Raw genomic sequence first — 16523 nt, forward strand, 5'->3', positions numbered from 1 at the left:
TCTTGGTTTTTTTTTTATTTCGTCGTCATGATTTTTGTTACGACCATATGACGTCACAGCCACTTTTTGTTCATTCGTTCATGCAATTTCAACTGAATTGCATGTGTGACGTCATTTTTCGCTCTTAGTGGAGCGAGTTTTTTGTTCATGCGCGTGATTAAATTTTTGGTCACACTTGACTTACCTCACTCCCAAAAATGACTTCCTCACTTTGAAATTGACTTTTATCTCCTTTAATTCAAAGAGATAAGGTCAAATGGGTATGTGTCACTCTAAATGAAGGTTATTTGAGATCAGCTAATAGAGGCAGCAATAACTTATACAGATTTTTAATCAAAATATAACAGATCAGCCTACAATGAAAAGACGAATTTTTTTGGTCTGTCCTTTTTACTGTTTTTTTTAGACTGTCGATCTACGAATCTATTGCGGCTATTTTCTGGCAATCTGCCAGCTATGTTTTACTTTAATTCAAAGAGATAAGGTCAAATGGGTGAGTGTCACTATAAATGAAGGTTATTTGAGAGCAGTTAATAGAGGCAGCAATAACTTATGCAGATTTTTAATCAAAATATAACATCAGCCTTCAATCAAAAGACGAATTTTTTTGGTCTGTCTTTTTTTACTGTTTTTTTAGACTGCCGATCTACGAATCTATTGCGGCTATTTTCTGGCAATCTGCCAGCTATGTTTTTTAATGCGACATGAATGGAATGGGTTGTTTTTTGAAATGAAACTGATAACCCATGAACTTGATGAATTACTTCTAACGGCACTCGAACAAATTTGAAGCAATTATTGTAGCGTGGTTTTAACGACTTGAATAAGAGTATTGGTGGTCTTTTTTGCATATCCATCTTTGAGAGGGAGAGCGTGAAAAGTAGGTGTGCAAAATTTTGCTAAGCCAGAAAAATTTTTGTTTGTGCGGCATTTTAAATGTTGGGAAATTTCAAGCAGCTTTTGCGGATGCTCATTTTGGAACGGAAATGGTCTCAATATGCCTGGGGTATATATGTGTTTTATAGACGCTTTGAGAGATTTTTTGAAAACTCAGTGTACATCGCAACGTCCCTTTGACAATTCATTATTAATCTTTTTTTAATGTGAGGTGTGTTTTGTTTTAGAAAATTTTAGATAAACTTGCGATTAGGGTAGTTTTTGTCCAATTGTTTCTTGTTTTTTGGTTGGTCTTTGATTTTTGTTAGTTCAAAAGGTCTTATTCGGCACAGTATCGATTTTCGTGTAATTAAAATTGAGATATTTTGTAGCGTAAAATCTCGGAAATTCAATATGTTTGAGTGAACCTTTAAAAATATGGCGTTTTTTTTTGCAAAATATTTCAATGTTTCGATTTTTGTTTTCACTTTTTTAATCTATACTCGAGGATGGCTATTTAGTTTTTCTAAGCGTCTGATGAAGACTAATGAAAAATATTGGTTTTTGTACTTCAATTTTTAAAAATTTTTAGAAGTCTTTCAAATTTTTAGGTGCAAATTTAAAATTAGTTGGACCTTTCAAATATTGTAATAATTCAGATCTTCAGATGGAGGGCTATGTAGTTTTTCAAAATAGTGATGTTGACCCATTTTCAATTTGATTTTTTAACTTTCAAAAAGCATTCTTTTGGTTTGTTATGATAACAATATGTCGATATTCTCCACAGTTCATCTTGTATCAATCTAGTTTTCTCCTAGAACGTATAGTGTTTTCCTCTGCTTTTATCAGTTGTTTATAAAGTTTATTGATTTTAGCCTGCTTCTTAGATGTTTTTTTATTGATTTTCAATTCATTTCATTTATTATATCGCATTAAGAATTTACTAGAATTCTGTTTAAAGTTTTGACTGATTGATATGTTCACTGAATATTCACGGCGCTTCGGTGTTGGCAATAAACTTTTGTCTGTTTTGTTTGTTACGTTCTGTTATTTTCTGTGTTTTTTCTGTTTCTTTTTCCTCTTTCATGATTAAATTACTTTTTGGAATAGTTTGAACTTATTTTGTTTGTAGTTTGTCTACCAAATGAGAAAAGTAAATTTCATTTTTGCCTCTAATGCGGTGACTCCAAATCGAAAAAATGGGTTTTTTTGGTGCTAATTTTTAGTTTTCTTATTTGAAAATATGAGTTGTTTCGAAAAATTTTATCTGCCTTATGCCTCCATAGTGTGTCTAGTGTGCTGCAGAATTGATTGCCAAATTTTAGTTTATAAGACTGGTTTCATGAGTTATTTCATAAGAAAATTGTATTTTTTAGCGAAGAAGTATTTGACCATCCAGAGAATTTTCGACTACGAACGCTATTAAATGTTTTCTTAGTTTTTACAGATCTGGTGAGATAAAAGAGCTACTGTTTTTTGACAAAGTAGTGGTTTCGGCTTCAATAAAATTTTGTGAAGTTGCGACGCTTCGATTCGGTTCCGGAATTCTTTCGGCTACGTTTGTTTCTTCAACAGACTTTGTTAATTCGTTCGTACGGGATTTGTTAGTTCGTAATTTTTGTTAATTAGTTCATACAATTTCAACTGATTTGCGTGCTTGACGTCATTTTTTGACTCCTAATCGAGTGTTTTTTGTTTATTCGCCTGAGTATGCTTTTGGTCGTACGTGATGTACCACATTCTCAAAAATGACTACTTCACTCTGAATTTGACATTCAATTTCTATCTCTTATTTTTTTCTGTTTCAATCCCAATGTGCGTCAAGCCGGTCAAAGACAGCTATTATTCGGCAATTTGTCGGCTATGTTTGAAATGTCACTCCCGTATGTCCAAGATAATTTGACGATTAAATTAAACGAACAGTCCTTGGTAATTGGTTGCTAAGTCCCCCCCACAATAATAAGAGAATTTCGCAGATTTTTCCTCTGACCTATTTGACTTTTCGTCCTCAAAACCGGATAGACAGGTAGCGCCCAACGTGTATTAGAGCCCTCTTAGAGCTTTTGAGCTCACTAGTCTCAAAGTATGCGATTCACAGAAAATCTTGGAGACTATTACTTATTGTGTGAAGGGCGGTTTTTATAAATTGATCCGACACACCCTTCCACTGACTCACATCAGTCCCCCCAGTCCACTGTTGCGCCCCCCCCCCCCCGCTGCGCTCAAGTCATGTCCCTATCAATTAAGCTAAAGCCAGCTTCACTAAACCGTGGCTAGCTACTGATAAAGGCAACCGCTTGCCGGTCTTTTGAGAGCAATTCGCCCGACTCGGTTATGTTTGAAACTGCAGATCTACGAAGTTATTGCGGCAATTTCTGGCAATTTCCCTGCTATGTTTCATTATTATGTCCGATTCAGTGACGTCAAATTGACAGGATCTGCTCAGCTAGTTTTCCAGTTCTGTTTTTGAACAGTGAAAGAAGTATTGCGCAAAACACTCGAGGTATATCAGATTCTGAACATTAAAGAATTTCAGATCGCTTCACTTACTAAATGGTTCAGTTCTCTTTCTGGATATTATATTCTGAATGAAAGATAACGTCGTGATGGAAAACATTACTATTGATTATAGACACGTTTTAGATTGTTTGGAGAGAGAATGTTTGGAGAAGATTAAGCAAATGATTGGTTGTTTTACATCTACCCAGATAATAGCTCTTAAGAAATATATATTCCTCTGATTTAGGTCTCATGTTACTACTACACAATTTTGAGTTATAATGTTTTGAGACAATTTGAAGATTTCTGTGAAGAATTGAATGCTCAAAATCGTTGAATCAGGTTACGTTATCCGTAGTAAAAAGATTTTTCCATGTTTGCTACATGTATACGGTTAACGTAACGATTTTTCTCGGTAGCATTGAGAAAACGTGGCATAGTTTTGTCACTGTTATCCACAAAAATCTACGTTTTGCGGCTTAACGGTCTATAGAAATAACAATGATGCTGCAGCTTGAGATTTGCCTAATTTCTCCGAAACAAAGTTTGTAGCATTCATTGGAGTTCTTTTTTCGAAACTTTTTAACCAGTGCTTGCTGGGTTTTTGTTATTTATTTTAACTTATGGTGAAAGCTTTCTGCTACTTTTTGTTTGAGAGTGATTAAACTCCGCACCCAAGTTTTTAGCAAGTATATTAGCCCTACGATATTTTATGCGGTTTTGCTTGAACGATTCTGCGTCTGACGCTTTTAACTTTTGTTCCTCAAAAGCAAAACAAGTAAAACAAGGAGGGATTGAATCTCTGAGCAGCTCTCTTAGAGCCTTGCGCTTTACTAGTTTCTAAGAATGCGATTCACCGAAAGAGTTGATGAGGCATAAATTCTTGGTATGCAGTACTCTTGCATTTGTTTTGTTTTCGTCTGACGGATATGACGTTTTGATCGACCTTTCATTTGGCCTTCGTTTACAATCGAGACCTTGCATTCTTCCAACGTCCGTGTCTTATCATTAACAGCAGCCGCCCTCATTTTCTCAGCAGGCTTTTTTGCTCTCCTATTTTTAAGACTCGAAGAGGCGTTATTATTGGTTTTTTTTTGGATAAGTGAGCGAGCAAAGAAACCAGAAGTTCAGGGATTGCTTAAATTTTGAAAAACTTGTTTTGGTGGTCAAATTCGAAGAGCGGAGAAAAAGGAGTAGCTATTGTTCTTGATACCTTCTTTTGAAACAAAGCGAGACACGTAGGTTTGATTTTTTTAAATCTCTTCGTGGATGCGTTCTGTGAGGATATAATGCTATTTTAAAAGCCAGTTTTTTCCTGAAATGCGACTTCGAGTCGTTTCTGGAATTCTCGCTATTTTTTGTTTTTTACTTCGTCGAAAAAAATTTCTTTATCAAGATTTGAATATGACTAAAGTGTCGTTCATCAATGTCTAAGTTCTGCTGTCAATTAATTTTTAGCAGCTGAAGTCATGTTTACTACAAAAAGCCATATAAAAAGCTAAATGGGTTTCAATTTGTCAATTTATCATGGTAGTGGTATTTAATGAGGTCTAATAACATCATTGGAATCTCCTTAATGACGTTTTTGCTGTCTCTCGGCCGTTCGTTATAGCTGTAGTCCATGTTTTTTGTTTTCAGTTTTGAGTGTTTTCTGTTTTCAGAGCATGCGAAAGGAGAACACATCCTGATACCTCGGCTGAAGGAGTCTTCTTGTGATTCTGCGCACCTGTTGAAGAACGCCATCGAGAAACTACAGTCGGTGAGTCTAAAATTACCGTGCTTCAGACTACTGAAAACGTCCACAATCGGTTGAGGTTTTATGTTAAGTTACATCTTTAAAGAGATTAGATTACTTAGAGGCGTTCGCTCTAAAATTGAGCTTCTGCTTGTTTTCGCAGTTGAATTGTATGTCATTACGCTGCGGAACGCACTTTAAGCGGATAAATTTACTCCCAAAAAACCAGCATTTTTCATGACTCGACCCAAAATTTATTATTGGTGCAAGGATGTGTAGACAACAGTGACAATAAGGAATACTGGTTCAAATTAGAAAACATCTTTTGCTACAATCCACGATGTTAATTTTTGAAATAGCGTGACAAAATTTTGGAACTATTATCCTCGCTTACCGTTACTGTTGTCCAATATGTCACTCCTGTACATCCTTAATAAATCTCATGTCCACGATAGTTTGACGAGTCAATTAAACCAAAATCATTGAAAGTCTCATTGATATTAGTTGCATACAAGTCCCTCATAATACTAAGTGAATATTAGACAGATAATTGGCAATTTTGCATCTACCCAGATTATAGCTCTTAAGAAAGATTTATTATCTGGTTTAAGTCTCATGTTACTACTACAAAAATTTGAGTTTTAATTTTTTGAGACAATTTGAAAAATTCTGCGAAGAATCAAATGCTCAAAATCGTCGAATCAGGTTACGTCATCCATAGTGACACTTGTGTACGGTTAACGTATCGATTTTTCTTGAACGTATCCATTTTTCTCCGTAGGAAATGATGCAAATCGACGAAACGTTTGTGGAGACAACAAAAGCTCATGGTGTGAAGGGTAGTTCTTTAAAGCTTGAGAGCAGTTCTCACGACGTTAGTCGGTTATGTTGGGCGGTTTTTGTTATTTTGTCTTTATAGTCTAGGTAGGTTCATTTGATTGCTATTAATTTTGAGCTTTCATGAAAATTAAAATCGATTCAATTCGGCCTGTTTTGTTGTCTGAAGCGTTTTGTATGTTTTTGTTTATAGCTGCGAAGCTGTAAGCTGAGCGAAGCTATATTGCGGTGCTCTTGGTTTTTTTTTGTTTCGTCGTCTGACGCTCTTTTTTCGTTTTACATTTGTTCACACATCAAAGCTGAAAAAGTCAAATTTTCTGAATGACTTCTTCCTCTCACTAACGGCATTTGCGCGCGTGACGTCATTTCTCACTCGCTTTAGCAAAAAGGTTTTAATTTATTTGCGTGATTAGATTTTGATCATACGTGACTTACCTCACTCAATAAAATGACTTTTGCACTTTAAAACTTAAGTTTAATTTGAATTTGTTTAAGGTCAAAGGAACTCATATGTGCAGTAAAGGTCCCTAATAAGAGGCTTCTGTGGAATGAATTTTAACAAGCGTTATTAATTTATCGCTGAATGTTTTTTACCTAGTTTTTTGAGCGGCGTCGATTTTTTTTCAATTTAGATCTGTATCTGTTTCTATCTCTATTATATGGCACGCAGGTCTATTCTTTCGCAGCTATTCCGGCAATCTGCCGGCTATGTTTAAATTTTCTGAAAATTTTCAAAAGGGTGATAATCTGGGCTCTTTATTTGCTTTCCGTTTTAAATTAGTTTTGTGCCTGTTTTTTTCTATCTTTGAATTTTTGACGTTTTTTGCATTTGTTTTTTTTGATATTTTGGGCTTTTCAGAATATTTTTCTACTGTTAATTGCTCTCAAACGAAGTTTGTAGCAATTATGTTATTATGTTAGTGTTGTTTGTCGTTTTTTGTGCAATTTTTCGCTGGACTAATTTTTTTGTCTGGCTTCTTTGACTGTTCTTCCTCAAAAACAGGATAAACAGGTAGCGCCCAGCGGGCATTAAGTTTTCTTAGAGCCTTTCAGCTAACTATTCTCCAACTATGCGATTAACAGGAACTGTTTTGGAGACTTCCCCCAACAACTCCCCCTCCCCCCCCCCCACCCCACACACACACACATTCTCACACCTGCACATCGTTCAGGCTGTATGGACCGGTGTGTAGCCAAATATCAGCATTTTAGAGCAAGTTGTCCGACTTAAGTCGCTTTATTTTTTTGTTTTTTTTTTAAATTAAGTTTGATTGATGTGCCTTTCTACTTTTGTAGATTGTTCTCCAAAATTTGTAGCATCTATAATAGTAGTTGGTGTTGATTAATGCAATTTTGAAGTGCTTGGATTTTTGTTTCATGTTACTGCTGCAAAAATTTGATGTTTTGAGACAATTTGAAGAATTCTTTGAAGAATCAATTGCTCAAAATCGCCGAATCAGGTTACGTTATCCATGGTTACAATTTTTTTTGCGTTTTTCGCCACTATTGTACGGTTAACGTATCGATTTTTCTCGATAGGAAATACTGCACTAAAATGAGAAAAATGTGTCAAGTTTTGTCATTGTTATACGCATAAATCTCCGGTTTGCGGCTTAACGGTCTATAAAATTAACAATGATTCTGCAGCTTGAGAATTGCTTGATTACTCTGAAACAAAGTTTGTAGCGGTCATTTGGGTTCTGTTGTTCTTTTAGCATGCAATTTTGTTTTCTAAGCTGGATTTTTCTGAGCTTTTAAGACCTTAGAAGACCTTTTTGAGTTTTTGACCTTAGAATGAGATAACAGTTAAAGCCCTGAAGACAATAAGTTACTGAGCAGCTCTCCTTAGATTTATTAGTCTGTGTACAATTCATCGAAGCTGCGTAGAAAACATCATTGGTTCATGAGGTGAAAGCTGCATTGAGAATATCAGTCATTTAAATCTGTGGTTATTTTCAAACTAACGATGAATCATTTCAATTGCTCTAATTTTTGGGGGAAAATTTAGTTTTTGTGGTTTTTGAAGTCCGTAAGATGTTAGTAATTAGGATATGAAAGTCAAATGCTGCACCTGAAAACAAGTGTTTAAGTCAAATTTCTGAACTGAAATCAAAAGTAAAGAGGAGCGTGAGCAAAAAGTGATCTCTGTTTATGCATTTTTCTGAAAGAGTGAGAAAATTTGTTATGGATGATTTTAAGAGCATTATTTTACATGTTGCTTTTTAAAGTTTTTAATTGCTCTTGAACGAAGTTCATAGCAATTATTGTAGACGTCTGTGTCTTTTTATGCAAACTTTTTGCTTGACGATTTTGCGTTTTTCTTCTAGAACATGCGTTGACTTCTTAAGTGATTTTTTCACGCTTTTGTTCTTCATTTTTGAGTGGTTTCTATTGTTCTCACTCCGAAGTAAAGCTTGTTGCTAATATAATGTCGGTTGCAGCATAACAAAATGTAGGGCCTGATAGCCGAGTGGGCAGTGCATCTGGTAATGGATCGGAAAGCCAGTGATTCGAACCCCCGGTGGGGTCAAAAGCTCTTCCACGCGCCTGTCGTTCAGCTCTTCCGGCATTAGTGGGTTTAAGTTTTGAAGATTTTACCCCTAAATTGTCCTACCCGAGTTGATTTTTACCACACAGTTCAATTGATTGCGCGCAATCAAAGTTTTATGCCGTCTAAAGATGTACACTTGTACCGTTTTCTTGTCTTTTGCTGTTTGAGATGCTTTTTAATTGTTCTCAAACAAAGTTTGTAGCATTAATATTACGCCTTGGTCTCTTTTATGCTTTTTTTGCTCAAACTATTTTTTGTCTGCTCTTATGGCTTCTCGTCTTTGAAAGAGGGATAGACAGGTATCTCCCGCACGGTTCTAAGGGCTCGTAGAGCCTTTCGGCTTACCAATTTCTAATAATGCAAATTCTCGAAACTGTTGTGGAGACAAAAGTTCATGGTGTAAAGGGTGGTTCTTAAAATTTTGAGAGCAGTTTACCCGACATTAATGGGTTGTTTCATGGTTTTTTTCATTTCGTTTTCATGGTCCACATAGTTTGATTTGATTTATATTTATTTTGAGCTGAAAAATTTATTAACTTCGGCCTGTTTTGTTGACTTTTGAAGCGTTTTTCAAGTTTTTGTTTATTGCGGTTTTCTTAAATTTTAAAAACTATTGATCATTTGTTAGCATTCTATGCTTTCCGTTTTATATTATTTTGGTGTCTGTGTTTTCTATCTTTATTTTAAGTGTTTTACATTTGTTTTTATATATATATTTTTTACAATATAGGTTTTTCATATTTGCTTTATTTTTGGAGGCAACTGGACTTCTGGTGAGGCATTCGTAACCGATATATTTGCTTAATTGGTTTTGATTGAAATTTGATTCAATTATTGTAAACTTCAGTCTTTTTTGAGAAATTTCTGGTTGACCGCTTTGTTCCTCCGCTTTCACTTCTCGAGTGACTTTTCCTCTCTTGACGTCTTGGTTTTTGCGTGACCTATCTTTCGAGATTATGTTGTCCTACTTCAGTCCCCTTGTTTTTGCTTTTTAATTGAGTTTGATTGCTGTGCCTTTCTACTTCTTAAATTGTTCTCAAACAAAATTTGTAGAACCTATATTAGTTCTGTTGGTGTTCATTAATGAAATTTTCAACTGCTCTCGAACGAAGTTTGAAGCAACTATTTTAAATGTATTGCAGTTATTTGTGCAAAATGTTTGCTTGACAGTTTTTGCGCTTTTGTTCTAGAACATATTTTTGCGTTCTTCATTGACTTTTGCACAATTCTAATCTTCATTTTTGAGTGATCTAAGTTGTTCTTGTTCTGAAATCAAATTATTTGGCATAAGTGATTAAGAATGAATGCATATCAAAGCTATTGTAGCTGAGTGACTATGATGTCAGACTGACAATCTCGTGGTCATTGGTTCGAACCCCCTGTTGGGCCTTTTTTTACCCATAAAACATTTCTAAGCTACTCAACTCTAAATTTTCTTGCCCTCGCAAGAATAAGATATTTTTTGTGATTTTTGAAGTCAAATTAAAGTGATGATTTTGGTCTCGCTGAAACGGGGAGTTGCGAGAAAAAGGAGTGGGTTTTGTGGCGTAAAATTTTTGCTATCTGATTTTTAAGTAAAGTGAGAAAACGGTGTTCGGACAAAAACTTGCTTTCTCGATCGTGGTTTTCTATCCATTTTTTGTCTATCCCTTTCTATCCATCTTTTGTTCTGCAATGTTACCTTACTAAGGCTTTGGATTATATTGGTGCACTGTCTTTCCTTCAAGAACTATCTCTTTTTTCGACTGTTTCGTGTCAACGAGAAGTCAAATTAAAGTGGTGATTTTATTAACCCTGGAATAGTGAAAGGAGCGAAAAAATGATTAGGTTTGAAGCATGTTTTTTTTCAAATTACGTTTAAAATGGAGTGAGAAATTGGTGTTTAAACAAAATTTAGTTTTGAAAGCAGTTTTCGGTTCACCTGCATCAACTTGACTTCTATTTTTGCTGTTTTTGTAATTAATTGTTTCAAGAGATCATACATGTGCTCTAATAATAAATAGCTTGTTTTTTTCATCAAAGGGCAGTTAATGGTTTGTATTACTTAGACACTGTTTTAATAAAATATCGGGGATCTCTTGTTTTGCCTATTTTTGTAGTTCTTTTTGTAGTCGTTTCTTTAATAACTGATCTCATCGTTTGCTAATGAGGCCTAATTAAATCTAAGTCTTAGTTGGAGTTCATAGTTTGTCTTTCATGACTTCGACACCATTTGTTTCCAAAATTGTGAGCCAATTTTTGAGTTTTGCTTCTATTTGTTGTTTTTTGTCACCTTATCACTCAATCTGATCGATCATAAGATCAATTTGTGGATTTTTGACTCTTGCCAGTTTTTGTTTTTTTTTGTGCGGCGTAATTGCGGTCTCTACATCGGCTGAAACTTAGCTTATACTTTTATAGACTTAGGTACTGTCTGTTTTTGGAAGGTTATTGGTGAATGTTTGAATCTTGCCTTCATTTGTTGTCTTTTTTGTCCCTTTTGACCTAACGGCAATGCTAATGGCTGTTTTTTTACTTCTAAATATCTATTGTATGCTGTGATTGTCTTTAAATTGTTAATTTTTCGTTCTCTTATTGTTTTTGAGCATATAGGATCTAGTGCTTTGCTGATTTTCATAGTTTTATATTGCTGGAATAATATTGCCCGTGAGTTCCTTCGATAACTCTATTCTTTTTGATCACCTTTTTGCAAGTTTACGCGAATACGTTCACGGTCAAAAGCAAATCCAAAGGAAATGGGATAAACGAATATAGACCGGGCACTAAGACTTGATGTTCATTCAAAGACTTAGTTCGTTAAGGTATCAAAGTTCCTTGTAGAAAAATGACATCTGGTATTATTATCAAGATTACTGTTCTCCAATTTGAAAGGTGACTGCATCATATTTGTCTAATCTAATAAAACTTAGAAAAAATTAGGACACTTTTTGACATTTAGAAATAAATTGCCAATTTTTCAATTTTTAACTGTTCCAATCCCAACGCTGGTCAGTGGGGTCAACGGCGGCTATTTTGCGGCAATTTTTCAGATGTTTTGGAATAAGTTTTTCCTGCGATATTCCTTGGTGCCAGATTGTAAGTGTGTGGAGTTTGGGTACCTTTTTTGGTGGCGGTCAAGCAAGCCGATAGGCAAGCAAGCCGAATTTTGAAAATGAGGTCAAGTAAGCCGAAAAATTTACGGATACCCGTATTTTAAGTTGCCCCTGGCGGGCCGGTGGGCGCGCTTCGCGCGCGTCGCGGCTTCGCTGCGATAACCGGCCCGCTATTTCCGGATTACATCCCACAGCGGATGAGAGGCATGGCCATGGACAGCGGTCTGCTGAGGCCCGTACCCACTAGATGTCTAAAAATTGACGCATTTTTGTTTCTTTGGTGCATTGGAATACATTATGCATATACTACGCGCAGTATTGATTCTAACGGCTGACAATGTATTATTTCTGATAGATTACATAACTATTACATAACTTTCGGCTTGCTTTTCTGTCGGCTTGCTTTTCTGTCGGCTTGCTTTTCTGTCGGCTTGCTTTTCTGTCGGCTTGCTTGCCTATCGGCTTACTTTGCATTCGCCACCTTTTTTTTGCACATCAATCTGCATTAAAAGTTTATCTACTGTTTTAAAATGCTCGTGTCAGTAATAGTTTTTATTATCCTCGATTATACTCCTGAATGAACAAAATCCCCCCTCCCTTTGTTTTCAATAACTCACTGTAACTCACTCTTTAATAAACATGCATCGGCCGGGAATCGAACCCGGGTCTATCGCGTGGCAGGCGACAATTCTACCACTGAACCACCGATGCTTGGTGCGTTGTTGCGTGGGCCAAACCAGTTGCAGCTCTGCCGATTAAATACCTCGCACAATTATTCAATTTTGTATTTTGTTTCTATCTCCGAAGGGAAGCAAGGAATTTCTGTCACTGTTTATAAACAGAAATACGATATTTTCGAAGACGGGAAGGAACACTTGAAAAGTTTGCGTTGTTCGACTTTGAATTGTTTTGTGAAGATATGCACAGCTTCAAAAAATGGCTTTTTATAAAATAACATTGTTATCGTCAAATGCCTTATTTTTGTCCCTCAAAGTTAATATTCACAATTTTAGTGATCAGTAGGTAAAAGTCAAAAGGCAATAAAAATATAAGGAATCGTGACGTACTCTTTGGGAGCAAGGAATTAGAGCCGGACAGTCGCTGAGCCGAATGGAAATGAACGGAGATTAAGAACCGAATGCTTAAAATTTTTTGGTCCAACTAGATGAATCGAATCTCAGCATTTTTCAACTCAATTTAAACCACCTACACCTGATTTAGATTTTTGAGTCTTACTTTTTCTCATTCTGTTGCAAATATTTACGCTTTTGTGTGTGCCTGGGCGCAAGATCACCGCTACCATGTCGAAACGCGAATTTCTTCATTGACCATTGTTTAACAGTGCAGAATTTGGGTTTGTTTGTATTTCCTTTCCCCATCTAGGGTTCCAGTATTTGCATTTCTTTGTTATACGCAATCAAAATATTTTCTCGGAAGCTGGCCTCTAAGTTATATTGGTCAGGAGCAAAGCGCTTCAATAATCCGAAATTGGCAGAATTGACAAAAAGTTTTTTTGCAGTGTTTAAACATTTCGAGCTTTTTCTCAGATTGTTGCAACCCCACGTCTTGAGGTTTTAAATTTTTCCCGGTAAAGATTTTTAAGAACTCCATTTGTTTCCAAAATTAGTAAATAAAAACAGATCATTCCAGATCTGTTGGAAATAGTAATATTCAGCTTTTTCGAAGTGATAGAAAACTACCATTGCGTGGAAAATATACGAACAGCCAAATTGCGATAAATTTTGCGTTTTGTGGCAACAAAACTAATTTCAGCATGTAATTAGCCTAAAATTTTATTGCCTCTGTTTTATTAGTAGTTACTGGAGAAAATTCTCAAGTGTTCTTGTGAACTGTTTATTTCAAAACCACCAACTCTCGTCTTAATTCAAAATTATTATCGAGGGGGACATTTCCGCAATTAATCACCTAATTAGGCTTTTGGTAATTAGATACTGTATCAGTGGGAAAGGGTTAATTTTACGAAAATTTGAGCTAAGTTAGCTTAGGGTCAATTGTTCCCACGCAAGCTTACAATCTGATCTTAGAACATAGGTCGTGAAAAGGTCCGACAAAATAAATATGTAAACTCGATTTTTCGGACATCGGCCACGTAATGACAATTAAGCAGTAACCAATTTTAAGGAACAAAAATTTTCAGATTTTATGCAACCGAAGGAAATTTGTGTTTTTATAGCTGCGAAGCTGTAAGCTGAGTGGAGCTATATTTCGGTGCTCTTTTTTGTTTTGTCGTCTGACGCTCTTTTTGGTTTTATATTTGCTCACACACCAAAGCTGAAAAAGTCAAGTTTTCTGAATGACTTCCGCTCACTAACGGCATTTGAGCGCGACGTCATTTCTCGCTCTCTTTAGCCAACGTTTTCAGCTATTTGAATAGTTAAATTTGAATTAGGTTAAGGTCAGAGAAACTCATATGTGTAATAAATGTCCCTAGTAAAATTTTGCGGCAATTTGTCAGATGTTTTAAAATTAGTTTTTTCTGCGATATTCCTTGGTTTTAAAATTAGTTTTTTCTGCAATATTTCTTGGTGCCAGATTGTAAGTGTTGTGGTGTTTGGGTACCTTTTTTTGCGCATCAATCTGCATTAAAAGTTTATCTACTGTTTTGAAATGCTTAAAAGAACCGAATGCTTAAAATTCTTTGGGCCAACTAGATGAATCGAATCTCAGTATTTTTCAACACAATTTAAACCACCTACACCTTATTTAGATTTTTTAGCGTTACTTTTTCTCATTCTGTAGCAAATATCTACGCTTGTGTGTATTTGGGCGCAACATCACCGCTACCAAGTCGAAACGCGAAACGTGACCATTGTTTAACAGTGCAGAATTTGGGTTTGTTTGTATTTCCTTTCCCCACCTAGGGTTCCAGTATTTGCATTTCTTTGGTGTACGCAATCAAAATATTTTCTGGGAAGCTGGCCTCTACGTTATATTAGTCAGGAGCAAAGCGCTTCAATAATCCGAAATTGGCAGAATTGACAAAAAGTTTTTTTGCAGTGTTTAAACATTTCGAGCTTTTTCTCAGATTGTTGCAACCCCACGTCTTGAGGTTTTAAATTTTTCCCGGTAAAGATTTTTAAGAACTCCATTTTCCAAAATTAGTAAATAAAAACAGATCATTCCAGATCTGTTGGAAATAGTAATATTCAGCTCTTTCGAAGTGATAGAAATCTACCATTGCGTGGAAAATTTACGAACAGCCAAATTGCGATAAATTTTGCGTTTTGTGGCAACAAAACTAATTTCAGCATGTAATTAGCCTAAAATTTTATTGCCTCTGTTTTATTAGTAGTTACTTGAGAAAATTCTCAATTGTTCTTGTGAACTGTTTATTTCAAAACCACCAACTCTCGTCTTAATTCAAAATTAGTATCGAGGGGGACATTTCCGCAATTAATCACCTAATTAGGCTTTTGGTAATTAGATACTGTATCAGTGGGAAACGGTTAATTTTACGCAAATTGGAGCTAATTTAGCTTAGTGTCAATTGTTCCCACGCAAGCTTACAATCTGATCTTAGAACATAGGTCGTGAAAAGGTCCGACAAAATCAAATATGTAAACTCGATTTTTCGGACATCGGCCACGTAATGACAATTAAGCAGTAACCAATTTTAAGGAACAAAAATTTTCAGATTTTATGCAACCGAAGGAAATTTGTGTTTTTATAGCTGCGAAGCTGTAAGCTGAGTGGAGCTATATTGCGGTGCTCTTTTTTGTTTTGTCGTCTGACGCTCTTTTTCGTTTTATATTTGCTCACACACCAAAGCTGAAAAAGTCAAGTTTTCTGAATGACTTCCGCTTACTAACGGCATTTGAGCGCGATGTCATTTCTCACTCTCTTTAGCCAACGTTTTCAGCTATTTGAATAGTTAAATTTGAATTAGGTTAAGGTCAGAGAAACTCATATGTGTAATAAATGTCCCTAGTGAAATTTTGCGGCAATTTGTCAGATGTTTTAAGTTTTAAAATTAGTTTTTCTGCGATATTCCTTGGTGCCAGATTGTAAGTGTTGTGGAGTTTGGGTACCTTTTTTGCACATCAATCTGGATTAAAAGTTTATCTACTGTTTTGAAATGCTTAAAAGAACCGAATGCTTAAAATTCTGTGGTCCAACTAGATGAATCGAATCTCAGTATTTTTCAACACAATTTAAACCACCTACACCTTATTTAGATTTTATAGTGTTACTTTTTCTCATTCTGTAGCAAATATTTGCGCTTGTGTGTGCTTGGGCGCAAGATCACCGCTACCAAGTCGAAACGCGAATTTCTTCATTGACCATTGTTTAACAGTTGAGAATTTGGGTTTGTTTGTATTTCCTTTCCCCACCTAGGGTTCCAGTATTTGCATTTCTTTGTTGTACGCAATCAAAATATTTTCTCGAAAGCTGGCCTCTACGTTATATTGTTCAGGAGCAAAGCGCTTCAATAATCAGAAATTGGCAGAATTGACAAAAAGTTTTTTTGCAGTGTTTAAACATTTCGAGCTTTTTCTCGGATTGTTGCAACCCCCAGTCTTGCAACCCCACGTCTTGAAGTTTTAAATTTTTCCCGGTAAAGATTTTTAAGAACTACATTTGTTTCCAAAATTAGTAAATAAAAACAGATCATTCCAGATCTGTTGGAAATAGTAATATTCAGCTTTTTCGAAGTGATAGAAATCTACCATTGCGTGGAAAGTTTACGAACAGCCAAATTGCGATAAATTTTGCGTTTTGTGGCAACAAAACTAATTTCAGCATGTAATTAGCCTAAAATTTTATTGCTTCTGTTTTATTAGTAGTTACTGGAGAAAATTCTCAATTGTTCTTGTGAACTGTTTATTTCAAAACCACCAACTCTCGTCTTAATTCAAAATTAGTATCGAGGGGGACATTTCCGCAATTAATCACCTAATTAGGCTTTTGGCAA

The 16523-nt window shown here is 35.6% G+C and overlaps 1 protein-coding gene and 1 non-coding gene across 2 annotated transcripts in view; one reads left to right on the plus strand and one right to left on the minus strand.

Moving 5' to 3' along the window:
• The window catches only part of LOC142337773 (uncharacterized), a 59536-nt gene that overhangs the window by 16154 nt on the left and 26859 nt on the right, over nt 1-16523 (plus strand). The window contains exon 7 of the mRNA XM_075387280.1: nt 5037-5134. Coding sequence (XP_075243395.1) covers nt 5037-5134 — 98 coding nt within the window. The remainder of the gene's footprint in view (nt 1-5036; nt 5135-16523) is intronic.
• Trnag-gcc (transfer RNA glycine (anticodon GCC)) lies at nt 12231-12301 on the minus strand. Its single transcript has one exon. It is a non-coding gene; the product is annotated as a tRNA-Gly (tRNA).

The sequence above is a fragment of the Convolutriloba macropyga genome, chromosome 4 (genome assembly GCF_964194025.1).
Source record: "Convolutriloba macropyga chromosome 4, txConMacr16.3, whole genome shotgun sequence".
NCBI classification, from domain to species: Eukaryota; Metazoa; Xenacoelomorpha; order Acoela; family Convolutidae; genus Convolutriloba; species Convolutriloba macropyga.